This window comes from Polypterus senegalus, chromosome 7 (assembly GCF_016835505.1).
Source record: "Polypterus senegalus isolate Bchr_013 chromosome 7, ASM1683550v1, whole genome shotgun sequence".
In the NCBI taxonomy this organism is placed as follows: Eukaryota; Metazoa; Chordata; class Cladistia; order Polypteriformes; family Polypteridae; genus Polypterus; species Polypterus senegalus.
The window spans coordinates 56,861,901-56,881,825 of NC_053160.1; the positions used below are offsets into that span (position 1 = coordinate 56,861,901).

General features: G+C 38.2%; 1 protein-coding gene across 1 annotated transcript in view; it reads right to left on the reverse strand.

Annotated features, from left to right (window-relative positions):
• cwc27 (CWC27 spliceosome associated cyclophilin) overlaps positions 1-19,925 on the reverse strand; it is a 232,162-nt gene that overhangs the window by 76,632 nt on the left and 135,605 nt on the right. The window contains exon 11 of the mRNA XM_039758683.1: positions 17,900-18,003. Within this exon, the coding sequence (XP_039614617.1) occupies positions 17,900-18,003 (104 nt within the window). The remainder of the gene's footprint in view (positions 1-17,899; positions 18,004-19,925) is intronic.

Here is a 19,925-nt window from a genome sequence, read left to right on the forward strand (position 1 = left end):
AGGGGCAGAGATTAGCATCCTGACAGCTTGGTGGATACAGCTGTTAGTCTAAAAAGGGAGTGAAAGGGGTGGGAGGAGTCACCAGCAATGCTGATGGCTGTACAGGTGAGGAAAATGTCCTTGAGAAAGGGCACCAATGATCTTACTGGCCGCATCCACTATGTGTTGCAGGGACTTCCTACAGGAGGCAATGCAGCTTCCATACCACACGGAGATGCAGCTGGTGAGGATGCACTCAATTGTGCCCTGGTAGAAAGAGCACATGATGGGGGGTGGAACTTGTGCTCTCCTCAGTTTGCGTAGAAAGTAGAGCCGGGAATGAGCTTTCTTGGCCAGTGATGTGGTATTATCCAACCAGGAGAGGTACTCGGAGATGTATGTCCCCAGGAACTTGGTGCTACTCACCATTTCCACAGCTGCAAAGTCGATGGTCAGTGGGGGGGTGATATGAGTGACCTCTTCTGAAATCAACCACAATCTCTTTGGTCTTTCCCATGTTCAGGAAGAGGTTGTTGTCTTTACACCACTGGACCAGTTGGCTCACCTCGTTCCTGTAGTTGGCTTTGTCATTGTTGGTAATGAGGCCGACCATGGTTGTATTGTCCGGAAACTTGACAATGTGATTGTAATTGTAGATTGGTACACAGTCGTGGGTCTGCAGGGTAAAGAGCAACGGGCTGAGCACACACCCTTGTGGGGCCCTTGATTGAGCATTGGGATGGTTTTCTGTGCTAATGAGCTCTTTTGTGTCTCAAACCAGCCAAGGATGTCATTTAGGCAGTTAAGCAGTGTGATATCACCTTCACAGGTCTGTGGTGGTAGTTTGTAATTAGACAGGGTTTGGATGCCACGCCAGAGAGACTGTACATCTCTGGTGTTGCTAAAGTGTCCAGATATTTTCTTGCTGTACTTCTTTTTTGCTTCCCTGATGCCACGTGACAAGTTGACTATAGCTGTTGCGTCACGGATCCTCAGGAGCCTGTGGACCTCTCCTGTCAGCCATGGCTTCTGGTTAGCATGAACAGTGATATTTTTGTAATGGGTGACATCATCAGTACATTTTATAAAGTATGCTGTAACCACCTAAGTATACTCCTCAATGTCTGTGTGGTCATTGTGAGTGGCTGCTTGTTTGAAAATGTCCCTGTCTGTAGTGCTAAAACAGTCCGTTAGAGCACTGGAGGCACCCTCTGGCCACATACGTACCTGTTTTTGCGTTGGTCTGATGGGTCTGTATGCAGGTCTCAGCATGATGGTGATGTGATCAAAGAGATCTAGGTGCGGGAGGGGCGAGGCCTTGTAGGCTCCCTTGCAGGTTGTATACACCAAATCCAGTGAGTTGTCTCCTCTTGTAGGAAAGTCCACATGTTGGTGTAATTTGGGCAATAGAACATTTAAATCTGCGTGGTTTAGGTCTCCTGCTCTGATGAGGAATCCATCCAGGTGTGGTATGTTGTTCACTAATGGCCTGGTAGAGTTCATTGAGTGCCTCTCTCTTGTCACTGGAGTAAGCGGTTGGAAGGATGTATACAACAACAAGCAGAATCGATGCATACTCTCTCGGTAAGTAGATAGGTTGGGACTTAATAATAACAAACTCCACCAGCGGAGAACAGTGTCTATGCACAACGATAGTACTTCTGCACCAAGCGTCACTAATGTAAACACACACTCCAAAGCCATAAGTTTTACCTCCTTCCATAAAGACTCGGTCAGCTCGATAGCATGTTAGCCCAGCTAGCTGGATAGCAGAGTCCAGGATGTTGTCATTAAGCCAAGATTCCGTAAAAATAAAAACACAGCAGTTCCTCATGTCATGCCACGCATATCTCAGAAGCTGAATGTGATCTATTTTATTGTCTAGTGAACGTACATTGGTCAGTACGAGAGATGGTATTGCAGGTCTGTATGGTCTAGCAGCTAGCCTAGCCTGGATGCCTCCACACTTGCCCCACTTCCATTTTCTCTCACACCACTTCCGGCTCCTCCTCTCTGGGTAAGATACAGACGCCAAAGCGTCTCTGTAACTCTCTGGTCCAAGATGTGATATTTGTTTTTGTGTCTTAAAAGGCAGTGGAGACAGTATCTTGTAATCAATGTTGTCGGTTGACTACGCTCGATGTGGGGGCATGGTAAATCCATACTGCAATACGCCGACAGGAGCACACAAGCAGTGATTGCCACACAGACTACATTGCATTCTTGATATTACAGCTGTCTGAAAATTTTAGATTACTGTACTAAGTTGCATGTTTGATATCATTTCCATTAAAAAAAAATGCATTAAAGCATGCCTGAAACATGTGGGGGCATGGTGGTGCAGTGGTAATGAATACAAAGACGTTTATTGTTTGGCGATTGGTTACATGGAGGAAGAAAATAGAACAGGAATTGGGGGATGATACATTTGACAGAGACAATACTGCTAAAATAATGAGTAAAGAAAGCTCATCCAGAAGAACATCCATTAAATTCAAAGGGCACCTTGCCACAATATCTTTAAAAGGTGATTGCAAAAGCAGCTGTACATTCAATGCAAAATTTATGTCATTTGCTACACAGCTCCAAAAGTCTAGATGTATGAATGAGTATCCCACTGGTTTGAATGAAACAATGTGTAAATGTTGAGTTCGTGAACTGGAGGTCAGGGACACAAACACAGAATTCAATGGATTTTCTTCTGAGCGGTGAATGCAATGTATTTGGTGTGGTGATAACTGCCTGCGTTTTCCTGTTGCTGTAAGTGAAAGCCCATTTAAGAAGCATGTAATGATTAATGACTGGGTCAGAGAACAGTTAGAACATGAAGCATTTAACATGCTATTTTATTTACAACTAGCGAAATACCAGCGCTTCGCAGAGAAGAAGTAGTGTGTTAAAGAAGTTATGAAAAAGAAAAGTAAACATTTTAAAAATAACATAACCTATACGTCAATGTAATTGTTTAGTCACTGTTATGAGTGTTGCTGTCATCAAGGATTTGATTATCATTATTTCTTTCAATCAGGTTTGTATTTGGAGGACATGTTGTTTTGAAGTTATATTCCGTGTTTGTCAACTGTTGTAAAGATAACAGGTTTCATTCATCGAAGTGTTCACTACGCACATCGCTACTCGTGACTGCAAGATGTTTAACAGGCATTCCCGGTATTAACTTGTGCTAAACGTACCATGGTGTGACGTAAGGGGAGCTGACTGTAAAAAGGCAAGGAGGCGCGTATTTTGAACGAAAAGGGAGAAGACAGTGTAGGAGTGGAAAAGTGAGAAGGAAAACTGTTTAAATAAAGAGCTAGGAAGGTGAATGGAAAGAAGCAGCCAGCGGTAAAGCAAGGAAGACTTCGTAATAAGGACGGTTGGGTGCAAGTAGAAGGTGTAACAATAAGATTGTTTAGCCTTATAATAATGTTCCCGCACACAGGATTTAGAGAGACGCACTGGCAGAACCAGGGATGTGGAGTCGGAGTCGAGGAGTCGGAGGCGGAGACAATTTTGGGTACCTGGAGTCGAGTCGGCAAAAAGTTAACCGACTCCGACTCCTACTAAATTTAAATGGGAATTAAAAAAGTAAGTTGAAATGTCCCAATTCACAAACAGTCATAATGAACTACTTCTCTGCTGTAAGAATAAAGCCCAATGCATGCAGTGCATAATGTTACCACAAAACGAACATGTCAAGTAACCATGAAGCATGCTTTTCATTGACTGTATGCGTTACTATATGGGATGTAATGCACAGGTAAGGTGCGGCACTGCTTTCCATTGTGTCGTGTTCCACTGTTACAGGAACTGTAAACCTAGCCTAAAGCCCCCCATACATTTACAGATGCACTGCCGATTTTTCGGCCGTTCAATGAGTCATCACGCGTCAAACGCCTGAAAAATCATCTGGTGTGTTCTCAGCTCCTTTGGCTCCCCTTCTCCCCTAACTCCTGTAGCCACAATAAATGCCTTTATTGAATAGACAAACCAGGGGTGAACAAGTTCCTTTCTACTGCAGCTACACCCGCGACACACATAAAAAACATCAATAACTCATAAACTTGCAATATTATTTAGGAAAACCGCAACATTTTACTCACCAAAAATTTGGATTATTTGTAAACAATTCATCCACCTCTCTTTCCTCAAAAACAGTTCAATTACTCCGTCGTACAGATTATCCGTGCGCTTCAGTTCCATCAAAAAGTCCCTTTCTATCGCCATCGAAGCTAATGCTTCGAACTTGCCCTGTCGTATTTCTGGCATAAGTTTGAATTTGCTTTAGGGCTGAAAATGTCCGCTCGACAGAAGCAGTGGACACGGGAATGGTCATCGCCAAATATACCAATGTGTACAGCTGTCCCATGCTCTCATTCAGATTTTTCTGATGAAGGAAGTCAAGGAGATCAGTGGGAGATTTTCCTGCAAAATCATCCATGGCATACATTACAGTCAGTTCTGTTTTTAGCCAAGACAGATCAAAAAGTGCTCCGTGGCTCTGTGTTAAACTGGAGGAGGCTGCATGCGTGAAATTTTTCTTGTATTCCCAAAACTTCTGGGGGTCGGGGAGCGTGACAAACATCAGTTTTACGTGGTCTTGAAATCTGGTCTGTGTCTGGCAAATAATATTGTCCAGAATCCTGCCATGGAGTTGGCGGTAGTGTGCGTGAGGATCTTGTGCTCGGATTGCCTGCGGTGCATTCAGTGGCCTTGTAGAGTTCCTCATATCGCCTTCTATCCAATCAATGGGTCTGAATACGGTGACGTTGCCGTACACCTGCTAGATGGCCCTACTGACACCAACTCAAAATCTGATTGGTTGAAGCAACAGTTTAATCAACATTTATTCTGTGTTAGAGGGCCTGCAGAATGGATTGTGAAGGCCTCTCTGCCTGGCAACAAATGATGGCTGAAATGTGATTGGTTAAATGTTTAATACGAAAATACATGTCTGGAAGCAGCACAACCATCGGAAAACCTATGAAAGGAAGCGGACAGACTATTTTGAATTATTTAATAAGTATTCATGGACAAAATAGAATTAACATCAGTTTGTGATTCAGATATTTTTTTAGGCCTGCAGAGAAGGCCTTACAGGCCCTGACGGCCCACCACTCAAGCTCATGGTTAACTCATCAGGTCTTACATCACTGGTCAACGCCTGACACAATTCTCTGCCGATCTCTCCAATAAGATAACGGAATAACCTGACCTTAGTGTTTTCCTCTGCCTCCGGCATTGCAAGTTCTGTGTATAATGTGAACTCATCCTTCCATGTTCTCCATGACTTCGCCAGGTCTTTAGCATCAAGGCTTTATACCCTTTGTCTTCTCATTAAACTTGTATCTCGCGAATATCTTGTGCGATCTTGCGATGTTCACGGCTTTATTTAATTTTAGCTCAGACCCGGCAATTAAAAGTTTCTCTCGCACTTTCTCCGAGGGAGGGTTTCCGCAGTAGCTGCACTTATGAATATGCTAAGTACAGTCCTTCACCCGGGAATATTTACCTTATATGGGCAGGCACTCCATTACGTGGGAGATGTGATGATGCGAGGTGCAACTCCGCCTCACACAGCGACTGAGCTGCAGGTTATAGCCGCATACAGTATATGGACGAAAGCAGGTTCCAGTTATGACTGTTACGCGTAGAATTTCAAAATGAAACCTGCCTAACTTTTGTAAGTAAGCTGTAAGGAATGAGCCTGCCAAATTTTAGCCTTCCACCTACACGGGAAGTTGGAGAATTAGTGATGAGTGAGTGAGTGAGTGAGTGAGTCAGTCAGTCAGTGAGGGCTTTGCCTTTTATTAGTATAGATGGTGTTTGAGAAACTAATAGTTATTTATATTGATTTGCATATTCAAATATGATAAATTCTGGGAGGAGTTGGGGTGGGGCTGTAGGCCTGTGCATGCTCGTTAAAGTTCACATTCACTGGAATTTATAAAGTGCAAATGCATGGAAATTTGCTTATGCACAATTTTATGCATATGCACATTTCTGTTTTTGTCCATACGCCATGTTTTACTGTGAATTCTACGCAAGGTGTTATATATGAGACCCAAGATCTGGGAGACCAAGAATACTGACAGACAGAAAAGCCCATATACTGTCATGAAGATGAAGCAAAAGTCCCATATGACTCTAAAGGACCAGCAGGCAGGTTTAGGTAAGAAAGGAGTGATAGTTCTCTGTTGTTCAGCATTACTTACATGAACATGGCTATCATGAAAAGGCAATCAAATGAAAATCTCACTTTTATAAAATGTCAGCCTGTCCTTAATGGTAGTCACAGCACAAAAACTGCTTTAATGTATTATAAATGGTATGTGGTATGCTAGTTTCCTCAAATGTAAGAAATGTAACAGCCATTCTTTGAGACTAAACTGTGGTTTTGAAAACCATTAACTATAACATTCCACTGTATGGGCTTGAAGCTTTACTTGGACCATAAAGCACTCTTCTCAGTCTGTTTAATTCAAGCTTGTGAAATTGCTGGTTCAAAAGTGTAAAGACAATGATCCCTAATTCCTGTTGGCAGTTAAAAATGGTTACCTTCAGGACTCGGTTCTTCGACCAGTTCTTTTTCCTATTTAAATGCTGCCAATAAAGATGTGATTCTGAACCATTAAATATTAAGTATACAGTAATTTGTATGTTGATATAATTTAGATCTATAAGGAAAAATAAAAATACATTTCAATTATGTAAATAAAAGCTTTAATAGGACAAAAAAGCTATCATTATCAAAGGGATGTTGAAAAAAAATGCTCTTCCTGACAGCAACCTTCTTAATTTACCTTTTACAATACACAAGGGGGGGGGGGGGATTTTCTTTTAACCCAAGGTCACAGGAAAAATCATTTGTGAAATAAAGTGCCTGTAAATTAGATTTCAAGTGAAATCTTTTTATCAGTTTAAATTAAATTCACTAAATGCAATGTACTTACACTATACCTTTAAATAATGATACTAAAATAACAGGAATCTATAATTCCTTATTTTTACTTTCCCTTTCTGATTTCATACAGTCTGTTATATTTGATAATTAATACAGCTTTTTGCAGCTCACTATTTGTGTTGTGGCTTAAGGCTTTGCACAGTCCACCCTTACTATCCAAATATATTTTATTTGTTCATACATTATATTACTCTTCGATTAATATCTGCCATGGAAAAATAGAAAACTTCTCTTGATGACATTAGTATTGGGATTGATTCAGTCTTACTTCAGCTCAGTACAAACAAAACAAAATCAAATTATTTCCTGGAAATCATCAAATCAACTGTTTCCCGACTGAAGTCAAAATTTATTTTGTCATCTACAAAACAGTGCGATGTTGTGGCACAGTCTTACACAACATGCTTCTTAAATAAATGTTATGCTTTTACCTCAGTTGGACTAATGTAGTTTTCTTTTTAATGGGCATACCAAGGAAAGGATTAACAGAAGGCTGCTAGTACACTAATAGAAAATAATAATAATTTGGTTTATCCTTTTTGACTTTTTTTTGATAGACACTTCAAAAACTGGTTTATAAGGCTGTCTGCGCTTAAAAAAAGGATGACAACCACTCATACCTCCATAAATACAGTAGTGGTTAGACAGCCCAGGTCTTAATATAAAGGCCATAGTATGCACCTTAGGAATCAATTATTTACCTCTTTGGTTACTAATGTATGTAATGTTTTCTGTGGCAGATCTACTTTTAACCTGTTTTCTTCAGATCTAGACCAAAACTCCACCTTTTCTCTCTGTATATATCAAGTTTCCAATATGCCTCCTGTACGCTGTGTCAGTAAAGACACCACTGTATTGAACATTATCATGTCATGTTACCTTGTATTATAATTTATATATTCATAAGTATATTTCTGTCACAGTTTTATCCATGTTCTATCCCCTTCTGTGTACTTGGATAGTGTATTTTGTTAGTTTTGTTAGTATATGGTATGTGATTGGACTTTATTTTACTTCCATGTAAATGGAGGTTTGATGAAGGGGCAAAAAACCTGCAATTAAGTTAATTATAAATTTTAATTCTACAATGTTCAAAATATTGAAAAAAGATGATGTACCATGTTGTATGTGTGTGTGTGTTTATGTCTCTGTGGAAAATCAAAATTGATTTTTACATCTTAGATTAAAGTTTTCAACAAAAAATTGCAGTTCATTGGAAAATCACAGTGATTTGTGTTGTGTGGAGTTCTTGGATGACTATATCATAGCAAAGACACAAGATTTTAGAAGAAACAGTTTATGTGAAATTTGCCCTGAATGCCGAGGCCTCCATAAAATGTAACTCTAAATAAACTGATCTTCTTTAAAGAAGTTGTATCAACTAGTTACAGGCTCAAGGTTTATTTTTTGGTCCAGTACTTATCCACATATCCTTCAAAAATAGCTTGACCTCTGTACAATGATAACCATAGTAATTATTTAATTAAAATGGGATTTTTGCAGTCTGATCCGTTTAGTCACGGGACCAGGCCTATTGATTTTCTAAACTTTGCATTAGTAGTTTATGTGATACATAATTTTTTTTAATATACATGTACACACCATGGAGGTACACACATGCATAGACAGACACACTTTCAAAGAAATGAAAGTGATGACAGAAGACAGCTTGTTTACCCTATCAGCGCTTATGCTTGGAATAGTGTGCTCTATGGGTTTGAAATGTGGCAAGGGAAGGTGGAATATGAAGTACACTTAAAAGAAAGATGAGAATAGTGAAGTGGATGTTTGAAGTGTTATGGATTGAGGGAAAATTTAACACTCAGTTAAGAGAAAGATTAATTGTGTAGGCGACAGATGGTGTGCTGTGGAGAAATGCACCAAGTAGTTTGGGCATATGGATTAAAAAGCATAGGTTGATTTGGTAAAGATATACACAAAGATGGAGGTGGAGGGGATGATGTCCAAAGAGAGGCTGAGAAAGATGTGGTTGCAGAATGACATGTAGCGTGAGTGATGATGAGTAAGGTGAAGCAGTGAATGGCTAAAATTATTTCTGCTTATATTTGCCAAAACAAATTCATCTAGTGGGTGGTAATTTTGTAAAGATAATACCAACAACTCCCATTTAAATAGGTTTAAACTTTATTTGGTCTGAGCATTGGGTCTTCTCAATCTAAAGGTAAAGTGCTATCTTTCTTTAAGTTAACCATTAGTTATAACATAATTTTTAAAATATTCTTATACCAATTCAGAATTGAAAGAAGGTGTCTGAGCCTATTATTTGTTCATTGTGGCAAGAAACCATATAAGAAATAAGTGATATATAATGTACAGAACCTGTGTGAAATATACTAATCAGTATTTAAATGAGAGAACAATAAAACAAAAAAAAAATGTTTTCTCACTTTCTGAGACATGCTACCTGAAGTTTAGAGGTATTGTAACATAAAGGCAGTTTCTTAATACAATATAAAAAAAGGCAGTTCTTACATTTCATTTTAATTTGTCAGACTGTCCAAATTACCTGGTTACTACTCTACCTAAGAAAGACAATCATATAAATTAGGTCCTAAAATAATTTTAAATGAAGTAAAGAATCAAGTTCTAAAATTTTTCCTTTGACATAGTGAGCTAGCTGTCCTCTAGCTCGCAGAACTTATTAATGTATATATTCCAGGAGGAACACATGGCTGGCTGCAGATTTTTAACCCAAACGATTATTCTTACTTTTAATTGATCTCACTAAACATTTATAGAGCCTTAAAATATTTCTAACAAGTTCATAAAGATTTGTACTCTTTGTCATAGCTTTAAGTGATTACCCCAGGGAGGATGCTTGACTCGGAGGCTTTGAAGCTCATATCAATTTAATGAAGCACATTGTGTTGAAACAGTTTATCAGAGCTTGTATTGAAGTGCAGTTACCACGTGTCTGAAGATTTGAACTGAAATACCAGGGGCATCATTTATAAAGCTTACGTATGCGAAAAGAGGCTAGAAATGTGTGTTCATAATTTCCCGAGCAAGTGCTGGGATTTATAAAAGAAAACTTGACAGGGAAACATGCAAATATTTACACCAAGTCTGAACTATGCATATTCAATATTTCGAAAAAATGGGAAATGACGACACCCTTAATCAGTAGGGAAATGCAGTCAAAGAAGCCAAATAGTGACTTGCACAAATAGTAATTCATATCACTAAGCCATTATTATATGCATTGACGTGACAAACATATTACACCCCAAAAGCAAAGAATATGATGCATAGACTGCATTTTAGTTCCCATTTAAGAGTGCCAATGCAACTTATCTGTACTGAAGAACTTTTTGGTTTTTCATCTATACTAATAAAAGGCAAAGCACTCACTGACTGACTGACTGACTCATCACTAATTCTCTAACTTCCCGTGTAGGTAGAAGGCTGAAATTTGGCAGGCTCATTCCTTAGATCTTACTTACAAAAGTTGGGCAGGTTTCATTTCGGAATTCTACGCGCATTGGTCATAACTGGAATGTATTTTCGTCCATATACTGTAATAGACTGCAGCTCAATAGCCGTGGGAGGCGGAGTTTCGTATTAAAGCATTTTACCAATCACATTTCAGCCATCATTTTTTGCCAGGCAGAGAGGCTTTCACAATCCGTTGTGCAGGCACTCTTAACACAGAATAAATGCAGATTAACCTGTTGCTTCAACCAATCAGATTTTGAGTTGGTGTCAGTAGGGCCCTCTAGCAGGCGTACAGCAACGTCACCGTATTCAGACCCATTGATTGGATAGAAGCCGATATGAGGAACTCTACGAGGCCACTGAACGCACCGCAAACGCTCCGAGCGAAAGATGCTCACGCGCACTACAGCCAACTCCACAGCAGGATTCTGGACAATATTATTTTCCAGACAAAGACCAGATTTCAAGACCACGAAAACCTGATGTTTGTCATGCTCCTCGAGCCCCAGAAGTTTCGGGAATACAAGAAAAATTTCACACATGCAGCCTTCTCCAGTTTAACACAAAAGCCACGGAGCGCTTTATGATCTGTCTCAGCTAAAAACAGAACTGACTGTAATGTATGCCATGGATGATTTTGCAGGAAAATCTCCCACTGATCTCCTTGACTTCCTTCATCAGAAAAATCTGAATGAGAGCATGGGGCAGCTGTTCACATTGGTATATTTGGCGATGAGCATTCCCGTGTACACTGCTTCTGTCGAGCAGACATTTTCAGCCCTAAAGCAAATTCAAACTTATGCCAGAAATACGACAGGGCGGGTTCACCTTTCAGCATTAGCTTCGATGGCGATAGAAAGGGACATTTTGATAGAACTGAAGCGCATGGATAATCCGTACGACAGAGTAATTTAACTGTTTTTGAGGAAAGAGAGGAGGATGGATTTTTTTTACAAAATGGCTGCAGTAGAAAGGAACTTCTTCTGTCTATTTAATAAATGAATTTATTGTGGCTACAGGAGTTATATATATATATATATATATATATATATATATATATATATATATATATATATATATATATATATATATATATATATATATATATATATATATATATATATACATACACACACACACACACACACACAAACATATATACACATATACATACATATCTACATATATACAAACATATATATATATATATATATATATATATATATACATACACACATCCATATATATACACACACATCCATATATATATATATATATATATATATACAGTACTAGCAAAATACCCCCGCTTCGCAGCGGAAAAGTAGTGTGTTAAAGAAGTAATGAAAAACAAAAGGAAACATTGCTCCACTATCTTTCTGCGCAACATTGTGGGAATTGGTGATCCTCTACCCATCTTGGCTTCTGAGAGACACTGCCACTCTGAGAAGCTCTTTTTATACCCAATCATGTTGCCAATTGACCTAATTAGTGTTTATTGGTCTTCCAGCTCTTCGTTATGCTCAAATTTACTTTTTCCAGCCTCTTATTGCTACTTGTCCCAACTTTTTTGGGATTTGTTGACACCGTGAAATTTTGAATCAACATATTTTTCCTTTAAAATGATACATTTACTCTGATTAACTGTTTGATCTGTCATCTACGTTCTATTACAAATAAAATATTGACATTTGCCATCTCCACATCATTGCATTCAGTTTTTATTCACAATTTGTTTAGTGTCCCAACTTTTTTGGAATCCGGTTTGTATATGCATATACATATCTACATATATATACACACATATATATATATAGAATCAAATAATAGACATGGACATGAATATTGTAAAATCAAGGTCTTTTAATTTCTGAAAAAGAAAATGCATTTAAACTGCATTTCAGTTCAAAACAGAAACAAAAATATCATCCCTGGCTAAAATTGGGCAGACTTAAAAATAAAGTGGTATTCTAAGTACTTTAAGTACATGTTCAGAATGGCATTGTCTTTAAATAATAATAACAAAAATTTCAACATAAAGTGCAGTTTTTCTTCTTAAAAAAATAAGGCAGAAATATAAAAGGTAATTTGGCCAGCTTCACCTTTAAACTCCGAGTAACCTTAGCCAAAATTATTTAGTACATTAGGCTAAAACAGTGTGATCATTGAACATTCTGTAATTAGATGTGATTAAAATTACTAACGGTCACGGAAGTCCAATGAGCCCCAGTAAGAGCCACAAAGTCCGCTTTCTGTAATGCATTTAAATTTGCTTGCTTTTCAGTGTCATAAAGCTGTTGAATTTTACTTGAAATAGTCTTTCGGCACGGCAGTTGGAAAGTTAGATAACCTGACGCTAACTGTAGCACATTTTCCAACCCCCTATCTTCCACCACTGTTAGTGGTCTACAGTCCAAAGCAATCCATTTTGCGAGAGAATTTGTAACTTTGACCGATGTTGACTTTTTTTGGTCCTGAAGCCAATCATTTCATCAGGTTTGGGCTGCCGTCACCTTTTGTTGGTACTCGAACTCGTACTGCCAACATCATACATAGTTTCTGTGCTCGCTGTAACATATTTTGCATTTAGATGGTACCGTAAGGTTGAAGTGTGTCGGTGGTATGCAAACTCCTTTTTGCACAATTTGCACAAAACCTTTTATCAAGGCTTTCATCAGGTAGTCTTTTGAAATGAAATTTGCCCACGATCAGTCCTAGCAACGCGCTTTCTTCAGACTCTTCCATTTTTGTAGCTCTGATGTGTGCATCAATGCAATCGATGTATCAGGAAATCATGCATTGACAAAAGTTCCCCTTTGCTTGGAATGCAAAGTGTGATTAAATGCGTTATTTTTTTAATGCGTTATGGAGCACATGCATCGAAGCTTCTGAGCTGTGCTTGTGCTAAGAAAAGGAAACATTTTAAAAATAACGTAGCATGATTGTCAATGTAACCTTTTGTAGGGTCTGTCCCTGAAACTTATCAATTGTCATCGCGAAGCAGAGCCTTACTGGAAATTGGAGGCATTTGAATTGAAATGGAAGATCAGAGTGTGTAACGGGGATGCAAGGAATAGAAACTCTCTCCCCTTAACAACTGCCAGTAAAAACAGTTGCCTTAATTAGGTTCTTTTGCAGACACGTGACCTGAAGTCTCGTGCCGTTACAAAGGCTCAGTGGCTGTAAGGTTTTCAGTAAAATTATTGGTGTACCAACCCTCAAATTTAGATTATGCTCAGTAGTGCCTGGAGAATTCAAAATGTGGAGAAGCCCTAGAGACAGTGTGTGTATTAACGTATGGATTTTTCTGTGAGTATTTGGTGGCAGCGTCACAAAGTTGCTTCCGCAAGACAGCGTTAGCTGCGGAGCTCAGCTCAGAGCGAAATGAAGCGAATGGGAGGGGAGATGCTGACGTAAATGTCAATCCCCTCCACAAACACAGTCTCTCGAAATTTGCATAACCACAGTCCTTCACCAGCAATTTTAACTTAGTTAGAAAGTGATCAAAACTCTTGTTTATACCCTGTGTCCTCTCATTAAACTTGTATCCCGCAAATATTGTGCTAGTCGTGGCATGACAAACGCCAGCGGCAGCCTGTCTATGAACTTAATTTTAAAACATCGAACGTGTGAACACTCTTGTGAGATCAGACCGTCGTTTAACATTAAGAACGTTGAGTGAACAATTAAATTTGAACAGATTTACCGTTCATCAAATTTTGACTGAACATTTGCACATGCGAAAGGTCTGTGCCAAAATGGTGCAGAAAAACCTCACAATTGAGCAGAAGGACAATCGAAAAAACGTATTCCTGTGGTTCCCCAGCCCGCCTTATTCACCTGACCTCAGTCCGTGTGACTTTTTCCTTTTTCCTAAACTGAAAAATGTCCTCAAAGGACGTCATTTTGGCACTTTAGAAAACATCCAAAAGAGTGTAATGGACATGCTGAAGACCATACCGGTTGAAGACTTCCAGCGCTGCTACCAACAGTGGAAACATAGTCTCCATCGGTGTGTAGCTGCCCAAGGGAACTACTTTGAAGTGGATAACATTGATGTTTGAAAAAAATAAAAACTTTGGTAAATAAAAAATCAGTCTCATTACTTTTCTGCCAAACCTCGTAATATATATATATATATATATATATATATATATATACATACCAATCTACATACTGTCAAATAAACGAACCACGTGCCGTAGCGCTGACATCTGAGGTTCGATTCCCGAGAGTGGATACAGTGAGTGTGTACGCCTGATGAGCCCAGAATTAAAGTGAAACACGTGCCGCATACTGTTTGCATTATTTGACAGTAAAACTATTTCAATATATATATATATATATATATATATATATATATATATATATATATATATATATATTTTAGCGCTTCCCAATTCATTTTACCCACACACCCCCTTGGTTTGAGAAGTATGAAAAAATATGAGGTTAACGCAGAAAAACAGATCACCAATTGAAGCTTTATTAATAATAGATACTTTATTCGCCATCAATAATTGTTTTGGTAAAGCCATACTCAGTGTAATCCTCCTTCCATTTTCTAATTTTTTCGCGACTAGTCATGATTAAATAAACGGTAAAAAATTAAGAGCGAAGCGAGGGTCACTTATTGAGGCAGGCAAGCGACAGCTCAACAGCTCGCAGGCTCGATGTAGTGCGCGTCAAGTCGATCTAAAATGCGTGATCAGATTCGAAAAAATATATCTTTTCAAGTTCTATTTGGATATAAGTAGGTTCTATTTAGTCGACAGAAATATCTTTGGTAGTAATGTATGTTGAATTTACTCTTTAAATTTCTATGGTGAAGAAAAATTTACGCAATGATGACTAAATTTAACTTACATTCCTACCAAACATATTTCTGTCGACTAAATAAAAATTACTTATATTTAAAATTTAAACAGAACTTGAACAGATACGATAGTTCATAATACCCACGCAGCACTAAGTGCACGTAAGAGCAGGAGTCATCCGTTTTAACAAGCAGCGTATTGCACTGATACGAAATAGCCTGCCCATTTAATTATTTAGGAATGGATAGGTAAATTAAGATTTTGTACAAATGTTTTTCGTTTTTCTTCCTCGATGGATTCTGGCACCTCCAGCAACAGCTGCTCGTACCCCAAAGAGTGTATATATATATATATATATATATATATATACACACACACACACACAGTGGATATGAAAAAAAACAAAAAACTAAACAAAACAAAACATGTAAAATGATAGTCTGCAGCATTGTTGAGTTCTCCAAACATGGTCAGGACACTTTATTGCACTCATAATGCAATAGCACCTAGAGAGTATCCATCCATCCATCCATTTTCCAACCCGCTGAAACTGAACACAGGGTCACAGGGGTCTGCTGGAGCCAATCCCAGCCAGCACAGGGCACAAGGTAGGAACCAATCCTGGGCAGGGTGCCAACCCACCGCAGGACACCTAGAGAGTATGAAGCTACTTTTATTAACCGCAAGCAGTTACATTCAGACGCTGGTGTCTTATGTCTTTTCAGGAGCCCCAGAACGCAGAGTGCAGGTGGTGGGGTTGTGCAGCATCATGATAGCATATGTATGAGGATGATTAGCATGCTCCATGTATGGATGTTTCAGGGCGACATTCGAGGTACACTCACCTATGGCCGGGTACCACACGGGATATTCCGGCACCGGGGCGCCGCCTGGCAGTGGCCACGGGTCCCTACAGGGCTGGGCTTCCAAGCCCTTTACCCGAGGCCCCCAACATAACCAGGATGGACGCCCCCTTGCGGTCTGGAGGAGGCACAAGCCCTCCTCTAGTCCTCCTGGGCGTCCTGGCCGGGCTCCAGACCATATATGAAAAAGCTGGCAGATAATTATGATCAATGGTGGCTTATAATGCATTCATAATGGTTGCTGTTATGGCAACATATTACATCTTTAGGATAACTAATTTAAACATTCTAGATTATCACAACACATACTATCATGTACATTTATATAGCATCTTAATGACAAGGCAAATATCATAAGATAAAAATTAACACACAGTGCATTCTTAGGCTTTAAGTGCACCAATCTTATTGAAACTATGCATTCAACATGCAATCTTCTTCCAGTGAGTACTCTGAGCTCAAGGATGATATGATTTGCAAAAATACAAACAATTTTATAATTTCTAAGAACAAAGAAATCACTGAAGAAATTAAACTAGTTGGAGTTATGCACAAAATAAATAATATCAATAACAATTGCTGAGGGGCAAATATATTATTTTCATTTGACAGAATCTCCTAAAACTAGTAACACATTTTACAAAAATGTAGCTCTAAAACAAATTGCATTTAAAGTCAAATTCCCCAAGACACACATTCCATCTTATAACGAATCATGTGAATTAACATTATAAAATATAGTTTCCCAGCTTGTCTTCTCTCATCCTAAATGAAAACAGCTACAGTTCTTCTGTGAATAGCTACAAACAACAACTATTGAATCTAATGCTGACACTTATTATTGTATGTAGTCTCTAAGCAGAGGTGATTGCATCTGTCACATAGAAAAGTGTTTCTGCAGAATCCAGAAACTAACAAATCCAGTTAGGTAAAGACAGATGTGTACTTATGTCTGTCTTCATCCCAGGTTTCAATTATGTAATGGCCAGAGGCTGGCTGTTTATGTACTAATATTAATTTATCAGTAGCTCAGCAGAAAAACGTGAAGAAAGCAGCTATACTTAATGGCGTTCATTACTCTCCTGTTAGATAGAAAATGTTTGCTGTCTTGCATTTAATTAAGAATTCTTTACATGGCATGCAAAAATTGGCACAGTTTTATATCATTCACACAACTGTTGGAAGATTCAAAACAATTAGTTTTACCATCTCTAATGCACAGGGTGCTGTGATGCAGATGTATGAATTCTTTCATTCCAGTAGGCAAAAGCAGCTTTGGGGCTAATCTGCCAAGTACCTTCAAGTTTATTATTTAAAAAAACAAAATGCCAAAGTTCAAAGGCTATTTTCTGATGAAAATATAAGACAAAGAAAAATAAAATATTTTTTCCTCAATATATTGATTTCTTAACTAATAATTTAAACAAAGACTCTTGATAGGTTTAATGATTAGTAAAATATATTTGTAGGTTCTAGCAGATCTCAGATACTTTCATTTAACATCCAGTTGCAAGCCACAATATCCATGGAAACCATAGAGGCAGTGGTCAAGTGCCAGAATTTAACTGCAAGTTCTGGAACTGTGAGATAGCAGCGTTAACCACTGTGGCTCCAGACTGTGCTACAAGCAAAAATACTAAATTTAACTAAATTGTTTCAAGACGTGATCAAATATATTAAATACAGTTTAACTGGACCACAATAAGTATAAAATCAGCTTATAAAAATTAACAAAAATTATTTAAAAAAAAATTGTTTTTTCAGTGTCTTTCTTTAGTAAATATTTGCAAAACAAAGATATTCTTGAGAATACTGTAACTTACTTTCAGTTTCCTTTTTTTCCAAGTTTGTAACAGTCTCTTCTTTCCTCTGTTTTGCTGCCAAAAGTTCCCTTTTTAGCTGACGTGCCTCTTTTCTCAGTTCTTCACTAAAACCACAAGATTATTTTTATGAGTACAAATAATAGGTTACAAATAGGATTTCTAATATATTATGAATTTTGAGAATATATCAATATACTGAATAAATATTATTAATTGAAAGGTTCATCTCCCATTGTTGCCAAAAATGATCTAGTGATACACGCTGTGAGTTGATAAAGTCTGGAAATGCTGCCAATATGTTTGGCAAGACTAAGAAAAGTAGACCAATTCCATTTTTGTCTAAGTTTGTAACTTAAAAAAAACTAGTGTGATGCTTGAAGTCTACATTTGACTCATCACTATAGAATACAAAAATATTTCCAATAAAGTCTAATAAATGCATTGATTCAAATAGCATACATGATATAAACACTGTAAGTCAAAGATGGCTGAAACAGAGAATTATTATGCCCTGGACTAACAGAAGATAGTATTTATGCTTTAAAGTCTTCCAGCATTGGTTTCCTATTTAACACTAGAATCCCTGAAGCAAAAATGTAGGTGCTACAGACTGAAATTAAATGTACGTTTTTAATATAGTAATAATAATAATAGCAGCTTACTATTTAAAATGGGGAAAGTCTGGGATTGGACCCCCAAATTTTTTGCTTATGAAGAAGCAGTTCTTATCTCTACACCACCCAAGCAGACATGTTGACTGTCTGTCAATTGATATTTGGGCTTGGGTTTTTACTCATTGACAGCAACATGTAAACGGATTTATTTTTATTTGGTTATATTCTTGAATAAGAGCACACTTGTTATACCTTTCTTGAAAGTGTTTATACTGAGATACTGTTTGGTCAGTTCCTTCCATTTTAATCTCCTTTATTTCTTGTTACGTCTAAATAGTTAGGGTTTTATAGCAATTTCAAGGATACTGGGTATAGCAGACAGCCCCAACTGGTGCCATGTTCTAATGTCATAGAGTGCATCCGGAAAGTATTCACAGCGCATCACTTTTTCCACATTTTGTTATGTTACAGCCTTATTCCAAAATGGATTAAATTCATTTTTTTTTCCTCAGAATTCTACACACAACACCCCATAATGACAATGTGAAAAAAGTTTACTTGAGGTTTTTGTAAATTTATTAAAAATAAAAAAACTGAGAAATTACATGTACATAAGTATTCACAGCCTTTGTTCAATACTTTGTTGATGCACCTTTGGCAGCAATTATAGCCTCAAGTCTTTTTGAATATGATGTCACAAGCTTGGCACACCTATCCTTGGCCAGTTTCACCCATTCCTCTTTGCACCACCTCTCAAGCTCCATCAGGTTGGATGGGAAGCGTTGGTGCCCAGCCATTTTAAGATCTCTCCAGAGATGTTCAATCGGATTCAAGTCTGAGCTCTGGCTGGGCCACTCAAGGACATTCACAGAGTTGTCCTGAAGCCACTCCTTTCACATCTTGGCTGTGTGCTTAGGGTCGTTGTCCTGCTGAAAGGTGAACCGTCGCCCCAGTCTGAGGTCAAGAGCGCTCTGGAGCAGGTTTTCATCCAGGATGTCTCTGTACATTGCTGCAGTCATCTTTCCCATTATCCTGACTAGTCTCCCAGTTTCTGCCGCTGAAAAACATCCCCACAGCATGATGCTGCCACCACCATGCTTCACTGTAGGGATGGTATTGGCCTGGTGATGAGCGGTGTCTGGTTTCCTCCAAACGTGACGCCTGGCATTCACACCAAAGAGTTCAATCTTTGTCTCATCAGAGATTAAAAGAATGTTAAATTTCTCTATTTTGATCATATAAGGAAAGCAAATGTATTTACATTTTATTTTTCTGTGGTCAGTTTATATTTTTCCAGGAAGATAATTTAAAGAATAGGGATCAATTGCATTTAAAATAAATTGCGTTGGTAAACGTTTTTACTGTTGCTATATATAGTAAGAAGACAATAGGAGTGGAAATTCTGATTAACA